The sequence below is a fragment of the Lynx rufus genome, unplaced genomic scaffold (genome assembly GCF_022079265.1).
Source record: "Lynx rufus isolate CCGP_SWC_20201006 ecotype Redwood Valley unplaced genomic scaffold, mLynRuf1.p SCAF_8, whole genome shotgun sequence".
Classification (NCBI taxonomy): domain Eukaryota; kingdom Metazoa; phylum Chordata; class Mammalia; order Carnivora; family Felidae; genus Lynx; species Lynx rufus.
In genome coordinates, this window is record NW_025814896.1 from 57,872,975 (window position 1) to 57,888,122 (window position 15,148).

General features: G+C 41.6%; 1 protein-coding gene across 1 annotated transcript in view; it reads right to left on the reverse strand.

Annotated features, from left to right (window-relative positions):
* Positions 1-742: 742 nt before the first annotated feature.
* Positions 743-15,148, reverse strand: part of SLC9A4 (solute carrier family 9 member A4) — a 64,987-nt gene continuing 50,581 nt past the window's right edge. Inside the window, exons 9-12 of the mRNA XM_047067594.1 lie at positions 14,196-14,292; positions 9,676-9,807; positions 8,125-8,212; positions 743-1,098 (exon numbers count right to left, since the gene is read on the reverse strand). Of these exons, the coding sequence (XP_046923550.1) occupies positions 743-1,098; positions 8,125-8,212; positions 9,676-9,807; positions 14,196-14,292 (673 nt within the window). The remainder of the gene's footprint in view (positions 1,099-8,124; positions 8,213-9,675; positions 9,808-14,195; positions 14,293-15,148) is intronic.

Here is a 15,148-nt window from a genome sequence, read left to right on the forward strand (position 1 = left end):
CATTTAATAAATACCTGTTGTTCATGTCGTTGCTATTACATCGTTTATGGCTATTTTGTTTTTAAAATAAATATTCCAGTTATAAAATAGATTATAAGCCCATTGTTCACAAATTAATCCACTACTACATATCACATCTGTCTATTATTGCTACTGATTAAATATAGCATTGTTATGTCAAATTTTACCTTTCCCCAGAAAAATAATTATCGCATAGTGCATATCAAAATCAAAACTGAATACATTCTCTTGGGAGGGAGGACAACCAGCTTGTAAAAGCAGCAACTCACCACATGACCTTGGGAAGGGTGTCCCTAGGTCCTTATTTGTAAACACAGAGGGTTGGGCCAGATGATTTCCCAGGCCTTTCCCAGTTAGAACTTGATTATAAGCTGCACAGGCATACAGTTAAGGTGAATTACTGACCAATCATACTTGTATCACAATACAGTTCATGGATCACAGACTTTTAGGAATTTTAGTAATAATTCCTGTGATGATTAACATTTATCACCCTTGGGGACTTCATCTACAAAGTACACCAGCTAAGAATACAGCAGAGCCTGCGAGTTTGTTCCACGTTTTTCTCCAAAAAAATCTCCATGCCTTTTATAGATGTATGGCTCATAGGCTCCAAAAAATAAACTCAGTAGCTCTCTTCGTAACTCTGAAACTCCTTCTTCCACAACAATAGGAAAATGGACTCTTGAAATACATGGAGACTACTGTGTGGATGATGAAACTATTTTCTTTGGAGCAAAGGACTGTGGGACCTGTGATGTTGCCTAGTGGGTCTGTGCTCCCCTGACCATCTGGATCTGATGGCTGAGGTCTCCTCTCCACTCTCCTCTCCAGATTCAAACTCCTCATCTACCGCGTGGAACAGCGGTTTGGGCCGTAGCGCCTCCCTTCTGCCCCTGCCATCATGCTCTTCTTGGCTGGTGTTTCTCTGATAACCGAAGTGGGATGCTTTCCCTCCTCTGGGTAAGCTCTTCATTGGGATTATCTCTTGCGTCAGCCGTCTTTCCTGAAGTATCCCTGCTCGAGAGTGTGCTTTGAACATGATGGATGGGAGTTCTGAATCGCTGCTGTCATTGTCTAGGAAAATATGACAAGAGGAGGAAAGAACACAACTTAAGATCAGAGAGAAGACTTCATATCTGCATGGCAAGAACTCAGAGTGAAGAAGAGTCCTTCTTGATGTTCTAACTCTTACATTCACCTGGCTGATTTTCTCTGCCCCAAGGAGGGCAGCCAATAGAAGCCCTGTTACGGGCCATGTTATAAATAAATAGAAATGCCTGGAAACCTGTGTATCGGGCTAGACTCCTGCAGGTAAGTAAGAGAGGTTTTTTTTTGTTTTTGTTTTTTTTTACAAAAGCAGATCAAGTGGCCAGTAGGCGCAAGGATGCATTGCACTGTCAAAGACCAACACTAAACCGAAGGTTCCATGGTTAACAATGATATGAAAAATTTTTTATGTTTATTTATTTATTTCTAGAGAGAGAGAGAGAGAGAGTGAGAGATCGAGCAGGGGCAGGGGCAGGGAGAGAGAGAATCCCAACCAGGCTCTGCACTGTCAGCACGGAGGCTCAAACTCATGAACCATGAGATCATGATCTGAGGCCAAACCAAGAGACAGCCACCTAACCAATTGAGTCACCCATGAGCTTCTAAACGGTTGGTTTGTTTTTTAATCAGTGCTTACCAGAAAGCATGAGATCTGAGTTTCATCCCTTTGACCTTGAAATAGCCAATCATGGGACAGGGAGAGGAGAGAGCCACAGCAGAGAGTCATGTGTGGCAAAACAAGAGTGATTACATGTCCTCCTTTCAAGGGAGGTAAAAGGGTGCACAGATTTCCACCAGCACGTGACAGCAACGACAGTGGTAGGAATGTCCATGTATTGAGAACTCACCATGCACCTGTCATTGTGCTAACCACTTTATATCTGTTGTGCCATTTAGTCCTTATCGTAATCCTTGGAGATGAGTGAAATTAGCATCTTTATTTCAGAGGTAAAGCGGCTGAGGTTTCGAGATGTTAAATGACTTTCAGTATCACACAGTGAAGAAGATGGGACTGCATTGTGCACAGAGTCTGTCCCACTGTGCGTCTGCTCTCTGCCAGGCTGTGCCTGGCTCCCTGATACATGCCCTACGCGGGTCGGAGGGGTACACCAAGAGCGGAGGGAAGCCATTGGGTATCTACATGACATCCCCTCTCAGATGACCTTCTGAAGGGCCTCCTCGATGCCTAGGACATTGCCTTTTCCCTATTTCCCTGTGCACCCATCTTCAAGGGAGTATTTTTCACAAATCTCGTTGATTCTCATTTCCTCAAGTTGTAACCTTATAAACTTGTCTTTCCTTTAAATATTCTCTTGAGACTCTAAGTATTTTAAGAACTTTAAATCTGAAAGCAGGGCTCTTTGTCCCACTCTCCATTCCCTCCTAAAAAACAAAACACAACACAAAAGAAGAACCCCACAGTAATATGCTCAGAGGTTTACACATGACAAAAGGTATTTAGTCATCAGAAAAATTTTAAAAAATCTGTTCAATTGATGTTTTTCTAAATGTGATCAAATTATCCTGAGAAGGTAGCCTGGAAGTTGAGGGGGATAGGGGACAGGAATCAACTGCTTTGAATTAAAGAAAAAAAATAGTTAAGTGTATTTGTTCATTTTTTTTTATTACTTCCCTTTAATTTGTGCTCTACCATCTGGCCTGGAACACGAGTTCCTCTTGATTCTTTGCTGCTTGGAATATTACTTAAGAAAACAATGGCCTGGATGCTTCTGCCCTCAAGAGCAGTTCTTTGCTCACTTTCCTCTGCCCTGTCCTGGTTTCCAACCCCTCCTTCTGAGTGTATGCTCCCCTCAGCCCAAAGATCATAGCCGATGCTTCCTGACCACCTCTGCTTATTGAAAAGTGGGTTCCGGGGTGCCTGGGTGGCTCAGTCGGTTAAGCGGCTGACTTCGGCTCAGGTCATGATCTCGCGGTCCGTGAATTCGAGCCCCGCGTCGGGCTCTGTGCTGACAGCTCAGAGCCTGGAGCCTGTTTCAGATTCTGTGTCTCCCTCTCTCTGACCCTCCCCCATTCATGCTCTGTCTCTCTCTGTCTCAAAAGTAAATAAATGTTGAAAAAAATTAAAAAAAAAAAAAAAAAAAAAGAAAAGTGGGTTCCAAGCATTCAGAAGGGTTTTGAGCAGGTGACTTCCAAGATTCCACTCATCTCAAGTCAGTAGATCTGTCCAAAAGGGAAGGAAGAGGGCAGCTGAAAGTGGAAGAGGAAGGAGGAAGAGTGGGGGCTGGGCTCTGTCCCAACTGCACAACCTCCTGCAGGTCAGCACTCAGGCCGGCAGTTCCAGGGAGAGATCAATGGAGACCTTGCTGCAAAATCTGAATATCTGTTATTTTATCTTGCATTTTAACATTTGGACTTGGGCACCCGGGGGCAAGGTGAAGGAGAAGCAGAACAGTGCTTCTGCATAGGGCAAGGCAGAGCCTGATACCCAGGGGTTGACACTGGACTACCTCATACAATGTGTGCTCTCTAGAGACCCGGATCTGGGGTATAGCTCCCTCTCTTGCCTCTCCTCATGGTTTTGTTTTAATTCTGTTTAATAATGGTACTTTACAATTTACCATTTTAATCTTTTCCCCCCATTGTAACCATTTTGAAGCATCCAGTTCTGTGGCATTAAGTACATTCACAGAGTTATGCAGTCAATACCACCGTCTTCATTTTTTCCCAATCCACATGGATTGTAAACTGTCTCAGAGCAGAGGAGGGGTGTCTAGGAAGGCCATCTCTGCTTATAACACCAAGTGAGCCTCGGCTCCTTGAAAAAGAGCATTGCAAGAGTATGTGGAGCCCCCAGACATTTAGAGTAAGGAATGCTCCAACACTGGAGAGCAGGGGACAGTGAGGAAGGCAAATGCTCCCCAAGTCACAGCCTGGTTAGTCAGGGACTGCCTGCTGGATGCTAACACTCCCTCCGTGTTCTCCCCTAGAGACCCTCTGGCCATTCCTTGGCTTGTCCAGGTGCAGAAAGACTTCAAATTTGGGGAGAATGTGGATTCAAGTCATTGTGCCTGGAGACACATTGAGAACTATCTCAGTCTAACCCTGATTATTATAATTCTTGAAAACTTATTAGGGATAAGTGATCAAATAAGTGCCACTTTGAAAGGATGTACGCACCCCTATGTTTACTGCAACGTTATTTACAATAGCCAAACTATGGAAGCAGCCCAAGTGACCATCGATTGATGAATGGATAAAGAAGATGTGGTGTATATACACGCAATGGAATATTCAAATCCTTTATGATTCACTCGTATGTGGAAATTGAGAAACAAAACAAAATAACAAAGGAAAAAAAGAGAGAGAAACCAAGAAGCAGACTCTTAGTTATAGAGAACAAACTGATGGGTACCAGAAGGGAGGTGGGTGGAAGAATGGGTGAAACAGGTGAAAAGGATTAAGAGTACACATATCTTAAAGAGCACTGAGTCATGTATAGACTTATTGAATCACTATATCATGCACTTGAAACTAAAAATAGTGTATGTTAGTTATACTGGAATTAAAATTAAAAACTTAATGAAATAAAAAAATAAGTTTGACTTCATTACTTACTCTTCTCATATCTCTAGGTGAACAACTATTTAAAAAAAATTTTTTTTTGGGGCGCCTGGGTGGCGCAGTCGGTTAAGCGTCCGACCTCAGCCAGGTCACGATCTCGCGGTCCGTGAGTTCGAGCCCCGCGTCGGGCTCTGGGCTGATGGCTCAGAGCCTGGAGCCTGTTTCCGATTCTGTGTCTCCCTCTCTCTGCCCCTCCCCCGTTCATGCTCTGTCTCTCTCTGTCCCAAAAATAAAATAAATGTTGAAAAAAAAATTTAAAAAAAAAAAATTTTTTTTAAATATTTATTATTTATTTTTGAGAGAGAGACAGTGTGTGAGCAGGGGAGGACCACAGAGAGAGGGAGACACAGAATCTGAAGCAGGCTCCAGGCTCCGAGATGTCAGCACAGATCCCGACGCGGGGCTCGAACCCATGAACCGTGAGATCATGACCTGAGCCGAAGTTGGATGCTTAACCGACTGAGCCACCCAGGCACCCCTGTTAACAACTATTTTTTGGTAACCTAATAAAATTTTGAACCAGTTATGCACATTTGAAAGAAAAAAAGTGCATTGGGACTAAGACTTCATTCCATGCCTAGTTTAATTCATGTAGAACCAACATTTCTGAAGTGTTGTCTTTTCTTTCCAAGAACACCTCTATCTACCCATGTCAAGCCTTCTTTGATGTTCTTCAATAGTATTAATTGTCAATGGCTAATATTTCCTGAATATTTACTTGGTTCCAGGCACTGTTCTAAGAGTTTTGCATGCATTGCCTGGCTTCAGCTTGAAGCAGAACTGTTGTATGTGGGAGGTACCAATATTCACCCCTTTACAGAGAGGAAATGGAGAAGTGGACTTTTATGTTTTCTTCATATAAGTCCTATATATATTTTCCTAGGGTTTTATTATGTTTACAGAAAATAAGAGTGAGATGCCTTTTAAGGCATCTATCTGAAGAATAGAATCCTTTGACTTAGTCATTTGATGAGTAACGTAAACACATTTCCAAATGTTAAACAACCTCCACTTCTGGAATGAATCCCACTTTGTAAGGTGTAGTATTTCTCTAATGTCCTGCCATATTTTATTTATAATGCTTTACTTAAGATTTGCACATGTGTGCTCATGTGAGTTGCTATGTGGTAATCTCCTGCTATGGGAGCATGTGATATTGAAACGACATCATAAGAAATGACCATGAGAATTTCACATTTTCTATTCATTCAAACAATGTAAATAGCAACAGATTACTTGTAGCAGGAAGGTTTTTAGAAATTAATTATTATAAACCCTACAATGGTGCTCTTTTGTTTGTTCATTTGCTTTTGTTTGTGGATTAGCTCTTTTATGACATAAAATGACACTAGTTCCAAGAGTGTGATCTAGGAATAGATGGCTAGATCAATGAAACACAACTGGAGTCCAAAACTCTCTCAAGATAAATGACTGTAGCACAGCAAAGGTAGCATCTCCTCTTGGAGGAAAAGATGGGTTTGGGACAGGTGCATGGCCATTGAAAAACAATCTGAAGTGTGTGTGTGTCTAAATCTATGCAAAGAGAAGTCTCAGAGGGTTTGAGATATAAAGGGGATAATTAAACTATTAAAGTTCTAGGGAAAAACATTGGGTAAATCGTATTCTAATTTTTCTGTGGAAGACTGAGCAGACTTGACTAATCAGAATGCATATCTGATGGCAAGTATATCTAAAAACTAAAAGATAAATGTGAAACTGGAAGAGAAACCATTAGCAAAAAATATGAGACAATGGATGATATCCTTGTTATACAGTGTTCTTCCAGTTCATTGTAAGAAAACAAACAACGGAATAGACCAAAAAAAAAAAAAAAAAAAAAAAAAGTGGCCAAAGGCAGAAACAGAAACTTCCCAAGAAGTAATAGTTGCTTCCAAGAATGTGAAAGATGTTCAACCTCACTAAAAATCAGACTCAGATTAAAATTAATATGATATAAAAATGTTATCTTATTCCATCATAGATTACTCAAAAGTTTGACAATAGCCCAGTGATGGTTAAAATGATTGAAAACAACCTTTCTCACAGACTGTTGTGAGAGTAAATTTAAATGTATTTCATTTTTGACCCCCAAATCTTGGTTCCAAGAAAACACACTAAGGGAATAATCACTTGTGCAAAAATCACAAAGTGATTCACAAGTGAGCCAAGGTGCTTATTAAATAAATATCATTGCTTACATTCTATAAAAAGTCATAATACCTTACTATTTGTTAATAAGCATTTAGCGAAATAAGCTAAGATTATTTTATATAATTAGCTATTATTCAATCATAAAAGTGATTATTAACATTACATATATTGACATGGAAATATGTCCACAGTAGATGGTTGAATAAACCAGACAATTTATAAAAATTCCAAAACAATGATGATACTACGATTTTGATGATGCTGGGTTTTTTTTTTTTTCTTTCTTATATCAGATACAGGTGGGATAGGGATTAGGATAGTGCAGAGAGAATTATAGAAGAATGTTTACCAAAATGTTCTATAGTAATTATATCTTGGTATTGGGGTTTCACGTGCTTTTAACTTTCTTATTTTATGCTTTTTATCTACTGATTAGTTTTTATTTTATATCTAATATTAGTTTTTATTTTATTTTATTTTATATCTACTGATTTAGTTTTTATTTTATTTTATTAGTTTTTATTTTATTTTATTTTTACATTTTTAAATCAGAAGTAAATAAAGTTCCATTTTAAAGAATAATTATAGTCACTCTTCAAAGATTTAATTCCAAAATCCTGAGTTTAGTTTATTTGAATTTCCAATGTGTTTTTGTCTTAAAAATTTGAAAAAAATTAAAATAGATAATATGGCATATTATATATTACATATCACCTTTTGCTAATAGAAAAATTATTTTATGTATACATTTGAAAAATAATAATGGCTTTTACTAGAACAAAAGGCAGTTTCAATAAATGTAAGAATTCTACTTAAGAATTAGATATTAAATTGGAAACATTTAATCAGTAAATTTGGTAAATCATTTTATTTATTTATTTATTTATTTATTTATGAAATCATTTTAGTAAAATCTAACCAACTTTGGAGAATCTTGCTAACTTTTAAACCTTGGGTGAACCCCAAATATTTCAAAAAAGTGCCCATTTTACATCAGCAAATTATGACCCCTAAGCTATACCCAGCCTGTGCCTCTTTTCCTATGGCCTATGAGCTAAGAATAGTTGCTACATTTTTAAATGGCTGAAAAAAAATTAAAAGAATATATTATGTCAGGGGAAAATTACGTGAAATTCAAATTTCAATGTTCATACATCAAGTTCTGAATTAGATTTAATGAGAACGTTGTTTTCTCTTTTTCTCGTCATGTAAGTACCTACATGATATTCTCGGGTTTGCCTTTTGGCCCACAAGCCCCCAAATATCTGCCCTCTGACCCTTTACAGGAAAAGAGGAAGAAGAACCAGGCAGGCAGATTACCTGTGAGTTCAGCAACCCTCGTGTCTCTTCCTGCCGGCTGAGGGTGGCCATAGGGAAAGGAGAGGTAACGAATGTTTTTGGTACCAGCCTGTGGGCAAGTGGAAAGAAAAAGCAGAATTAGGCTTGTGGTCTTGAGTGTCACATGGAAAACAAAGTAACGGGTGCAGACTCACACCGGACACCTCATTTGGATCACAGGTTCTCCTGTACTCCTACTACTCTGGTTTAAACAACGTAGAATGTGATAGCCTTCAATATGTGTTTCCTTCCCCTCTCATGATCAAAGAGACCATTATGAACCCCTCAAAGTGACTTTTTGTTTTGAGAAAAGCATTTGGTTTTTTAATTTTTTTTTTATTTTTTAGTTTACATGTTTATTTTTTTAGGACAAGAGAGAGAGAGGGAGAGACAGAATCCCAAGCAGGCTCTGCCCCATCAATGTAGAGCCCGATGTGGAGCTCGAACCCCCAGACCACAAGATCATGACCTGAGCCGAAAAGACGCTTAAGCGACTGAGCCACCCAGGCCCCCAAGCATTTGTTTTTTAATAAGGAAGACAGAATTATGGATTGTTGACATATATATTTTTACAGGAAAAAAAAAGTATTTAGTCCATGGTCAGGAGATGGTCTGCGTTCTATTCACTGATAATGGGGATAATTATAATTAAGGATAAGCCAATTAGCCTTTTTGTGTGAGTTTCACCGTCTAGAAAAAGGGGATGAAATGCCTGTGCTACACTGTTCACAGGAATAGTTTGAGGACAAAGTAAAACACTAGAGAGCACTTTTATTCTTTGAAAACACGATATGAATGCTATGCCATGATATTGTTAATAATTTCCCAGGTACCTTTTAATGTGACCCAGTCAGATGCATACCTGAGGCAGGCTTCACTACAAGATCACAGGTCGACTATTTAGTTTGATTTTATTTTGAAAATAACAAATCGCAAAACTAAAATCTTTGAACAAGGTCACTTAACCCATCTCCTCAGGTGGTTGTTTACTATTATTACTATCGGCATCGTTATTATTACATTTGAGCCACTGAGGTTAGGGTAGAAATTAGAATCTGCTCCAGACCTACCCTTCATCCAGACGTTCCAGTGAGATTGGTGGGATATGGCCTCAAAGAGAATAGTTCAGATGCACAGTGGGTGATACGAAAGATGAGGCCCACGCGTCTTGGCAAGAACATATTCTTCCCTATATCCTCCTGGGAGAGAAGTAAGCTTCCTAGAGCCCGGTGCCCCAGTCCAGGGAGGTTTCCCTGGACTGCTCAGTACCTGGCCGCCATGGCATCTGGTCTAGACGCACAGTCCAGTGAGCGTGTTCCAGTCACTGACCCATCCTGGAGGCTCAACCTGACCAACCAACCCCGAGGCTCTGGCCCCAGAGGCAGGTTGTCTAGTGTCCGACAGCCTCTTAGTTTTGTATTCCTCTGGCCACAAGGTGCTGGTTTTGTCTCACTGCCGCTGGCAGTCACCCGAGGAGGAGGCCCTGTGAGGGGCTGGCCCAGCTCCCAGAGCGATTCTACAGACCCCACTTACCGGCTTTCCCCATGGCAGGCTGTGGCCTTTCCTCATGCTCTCCCTTAAGGTATTCTGGCGGCGGATCAGAATCTCTTTAGCCTGCTTCTCGCTCGTTTGGGGTTTGAGGTTGTATTTGTTGTAGGACAAGGTCTGCAGAGAGAAGGGCATGTCAAATACATAAGGACATCTGCGTACAACCTTCAGCTTTAGGAGGCCATGGAAATGTCGCAGAATAAGACGACCCAAAAAAGAAGACACCGAAGACGCCACCTGAGCGTCCGCCTCAATTACAGAGGAGCGAGCTGTGGCCCCGAGAAGAAAGGTCTGTGAGCAAGGCCACCCCCATCAGGACGGAACTGTGGTTGGAGCCTGTGCTTTCCCAGCTCGCGGAGCATTGTCCACCTGCACTGCCCCTCTGGTGTCCTTGCAGGAGTCCCGCCCCGACGGGCTCATGGACTTTGGCTGCTCCATACCCACCCTCTTTCGCAGGTTGTGTTCTTTATGCTTGGACGGTGGTGTCTGCGTGTTTGGATCGAAGGGATCAGAAAAATGTCAAAACTCCATTGGAAATCTCATTAAGTTTGCTATTCTTAAATTTTGCCGATGGAAGATGCATTCAAGATGTCAGCCAATGACTATCACCATTACCAGTTCAGAAACGAAGAGGTCTTTTAACCAAACTGTAGGAAGGACGTAATCCATAAGCTCCGATAAAGAGCAGTCCTTTAAATGGAATCAATTATCTTTATAAAAAATTTCTTCCTTATTGCTTTTTTTTTTTTTCGAGAAAGAGAGAGACAGGTCACAAGTGAGTGAGAGGCAGAGAGAGAGAGAGAGACAGAGAGAGACAGAGAGAGTCCTATGAGGGGGAGAGAGAGAGAGAGAAGAGAAGCAGGGCTCACCTGTAACAGGGGTCCTGTTTTTAACCTAAGCGGGGCCCATGTTCAACTGAAGAGGGGCCCGAGCTCACCCCAAGCAGGGCATGGGCTCCCGCAAAGCAGAGCATGAGCTCACCCAAAGTGGGCCTGTGCTCACCAGATGCAGGGCTCGAACTCACCAACCTTGAGATCATGACCTGAGCCAAAGTCAGATGCTTAACCGACCCAGCCACCCAGACACCTCATCTTCTTTACTGTTATCAGGCCACTGAAAACCTGTCCTGAACCACAGACCAACCTTGGTCCTCAGATGTTTACAAAGTGCTTTGCTGGAGTTTCGTCTCTCCTTTCTTTTCAGCCAAAGTGCAGCAGTGAATATACTATTTCCCCTGGGTCAGTGGGTCCCACAGGATAACAGGGTCAGGGCTACAGGCATTACCACTCCGGGTTAATGGATGCTGTAATAAGCGTTTTCAATTCAACAGCAAAACAGTAGATGCTCTACGTGCCAGGTGCCATGGTAGGTGCAGGGTTTTAAAAAAATGGATACATTTGAATTATGGTCTTCAAAAGGCTCATGGTCTACTTGGGGAGTCCGACAAGCATATACTGTTTTGTGCTCAGGAAGTAAGATTTTGGAGTCTGCAGGGACTTAAAGAGTATAGGCAAAGGACACTCATCCAGTCTTGGGGGGGGAAAGGTGCATTGCACTGAGCTGTGTCTTGAAAGACGAGTGGATGTTTCCTCCAAGAAGAGGGAACACATGAAACAATACATAGCTATAAGAAATGTGACGGGAGGTAGGAGGACTTGCTGGAGACAAGCTGGGAATTTATTTTCTACCTCAAGAGAATTTAGTATTTTATTCAAAGTATGGTGAGAAGTGAGACAGGTACAGGAAGGGGCTGGGGACAATTTGCCAAGGAGATATTAAAGAATGACATACGACACTATCAAAACATATTTTAAAATTAGGCATCTAGAACACCAAGACAGACTTACAATTTTTCATCAATGTTAACTTCATGCAAAAGTGAATTCGGGGTGCATGGATGTTTGTATACACACACTCATATACGTGTATCTGTACATATATACATATATGTATACGTTGCTGTTAGGAATTTCCCACACCTTGACTTGAGGGCTGTACTTTAAGGAACATTTGGACACTTTTTGTTCTATTTTGTCTCATATCACATCACCCATGTGCTTATTCTTGCCTATCTGCAGGGAGCGTAGTTGGTCCTATGCATATAATGTATATGCAAGCTTCTTCCCTCTGTTCCTTCCATTTCAGCCTTTTAATGAAGGAGTTGGTGATTGTTTAAAGACCGTATTTCCCCCTAAAACTTGAGCTCTATGGGACAAAGTGCTAGAAGTGCATTAAATATTTGCGGAAGGGAACTCAAGTTGCATAAATGGTTTTCCTCCTTTGAAAGTGTGTGGGAATTCTGCATGTGACCTGATCATTTAGGCCACATCAGGGGACTGCCCATCAATCTCTAAGTTATCCTTAGAGTCTGAGCTGAGGTCAGTCTCTTCCCTTGTAGGTTTAAAGAGAACTTTTCTCAATTCCCATCCCCACTGTGTTCCAGAGAGCTTCTGTGTCCCAGAGGGCTGTCTCACTGGAAACCTCTAGAAGCTAGTTCTTCAGCTTGCTCAGCAGTGACAATCTGCTGAGGGGAGTGGCTTCAAACAGGAGTGGTTGGAGCCCTCCCAGGTGCAGGACCAGCTCAGCTTCAGATCAACTATATATCAGGATCCCCTAGAGTCAAACTGTGCACTCATTCCAGCCTTGCTCTGAAATGACTCCTGACTCCCAAGATGGCCTCTTCTGAGGTGTGGACTGTGAGAAATGTTCCAGCCACCAGCCCCACACCACATGAGGCCCACTGACCTATCACCCAGGCTAGAGACTACTGCCGTCGCCTTTTGTGACAATCTTCAAAACCGTAGATTGCCCACTAGAAACAAAGGAGACAGACAGCTGTCCTGCATTGCATCTCTAGAGCAGTTTTTCCTTCAAGAGGGCAAGAGGACCACAGGGAAAAGAGGAGTCACATGACCTACGTAAAAGCTGGTGAAGAAAGGAGACAGGCAGGGGAAGGACTGGTGAATTTCACTCTCTCAAAGGAACAAAAGTGGAGGCAAAAGCCATCTCAGGAGCTTGAAACTCCCTTCCATTTATTATTTACATTCTCCCCATGTAACCTTCATGACCTATCTGCTTATTTGGGGGCAATAAGAAAGGAGGATGCTACGTGGCTTAGAAGGGAGAAGCCTGAAGACAGACTGAATAAGCACCCTTATAAAAGAAGAAAGGTGGCTATCTGGGAACCTGCATAAAAGGGAATAAAGACAGAATGGGTATTTGGCCTCATTTTAAGCTGGGTTGGAGTCCCAGGATCTCCATCTCCATTTCTGGGCCTTTCCTTAAATTCAACCTTCATAAACACGGGGAAAAGGCTATGCTTTCGTCAGCCTTCATCGAGCTCTGGCCCTCACTAAGCTAGCCGACCTTCTTCAAACCAGGAACTTCTTAACAATTTATCTAACTATTTATCAGAATGTGATAGTCTTACTGAAACAGTTTCGCTTGGAATGATTTGAAAGCTCTTGCATTTACTCTAAGCTTGCTATGATTGATGCTGACCTATATTCCTTCAGCAGGTGCAGAGTCTTTGCTGACACATTCCCCTTAATCACTGACCTTTCCAAAACGGGAAGCCAGAAAACATTCCCTTTAACTGGATCGCATAAGTCTGGAGTCATGGAAAGAGCACTGGGTAGACTGCTGGAAGACCTAGCTTCTTAACTCGGATTTTGTGTGTGTGACCTTCAACAGGTCAGATAAACAACTCTCCTAACCTCAGCATCTTCTACTTGAAAACGAGGGGCTTTCACCTGATGGCTTTTTTGGTCCCATCAAGACTATGATCTATAACCAAGGGCCTCACAATGAATTTACTTATAATCATATCGTAAGAATTGGGATAGTCAAACTTAAAAAAAAATTAAAAACAAACAAACAACAACAACAACTCCTAAGTAGAGTTCACAGGCTTAAATGTCATTTGACTAAATCAAAATTTCAGAAGGACTCACCCACCGCCCCCGGGAATGTTCTGACTATACACTTGGCATCAGTTCCCAAGTGGTAGTATAGACTCCATACCTTTATCCAGAATTGAAAAATAATATGCCGAGTACATCTGCTTTGATGTAGGCGTTCAGCATTGTAGTTGCAACAACCACCTCAATTTTCTAAGCTCTATTACAGTCAATCAGATCAGGACAACTTGACTACCATTGGCATCCCGCTGCCATCTTTCTCTGTGGGGCGGTGAGTGAGATCCACTGCTTGTTCATCTCCGGAGGCAGAGGGAGGCCTGTTGCTTCTGGAAAGTACCAGGCTGCAGGGCTAGGGCAGCCTGACCCCTAGGGCCAGCAGTTGGATTTGCATTCTTTTCTACTCCACACGTGCCAATTTTTTTTTTAGCAGGAAAGTAACAATTAACTTTCTGTTCTTGCAATTAAGCAGAAAGAAGTCGTTTAGCAAGAAGGCTGCTGCAGAGGAGATAATGTGAATAAGAACTGATTCTTGAATGACCCGTTCCAAGGACAGGCCCGGGAACAAGGCAGATAGTTTATACACACCCTTTGTCGAACTTGGTACATATTGCGTGTCAGGATGTCCCTCATGGATTCCACGTCTTCAGGGGAAAGCCTCTTGATTCTGTGTATCCTCTGGGCCCTGCAAACATCATTGGAGGGAAGCCAAGCATTATTCTTGCATCTTGGCAAGAGTGCCACAGAAGTATCAACATACGTGTGGGCATTCTAAATTCCAGAACCCCTATTTTTACATCATTTTTTTCTGTTGTTTTAGTCAATTCATGTGAAATGTCGGTACGTGTGTCATGACTTACATTTTGAAGATAAGGTTTCCTCCCTATAGCTTTTATGCGGGAATTATTCTAATCCCTTTATTTAAAAGGGGCTTAAGGGGGTTACAAATCTGTTATTTTTTCCTCCATGTTCATTACAAAGAGATATGTTGGTTAAATACAACGGTCGATTGTTAGAATATAAATTTTTAAAAAGATACTATAAAATTAAAATCAAATGTTTTATGGTTAGAGTCCACGGCAGTAAGATTACTCAGTCAAGGCTGTACTTCTCTCATTTCAAACAGGTGACAAACAGCTCACGGACATCATCTGCACACCACGTTTTGGATAGCTCTGATCTAAGGGAGTGTTAAAATTTTGGAATTGGCCCTTCAGAGATTTTATATTTGGTTAAAGAACAGTTGTAAGAAACTAGAATCATATTTAGGCCATTTATATTCTGAAAGCCAGGCGAGCTCTGAGACACTGGGCACTCTGTGAGACTCTAGAAGCAGTTGACCGCTCCCGGCCTCCGCATGAACAGCTCCCCAGGGCTTCCTTCACCATGAGCCCTCCCCCTGCCGCACCCCCGAAAGGATTTAAAAATCAAGTCATGTCCAGGTTATCAGTCAATGCACAATTGTCTTCTGAGGATGTCAAAGGCATGACATCGCTATGTGCGGAATTCTCATGTGACAAATATATTTGATTTCAATCATT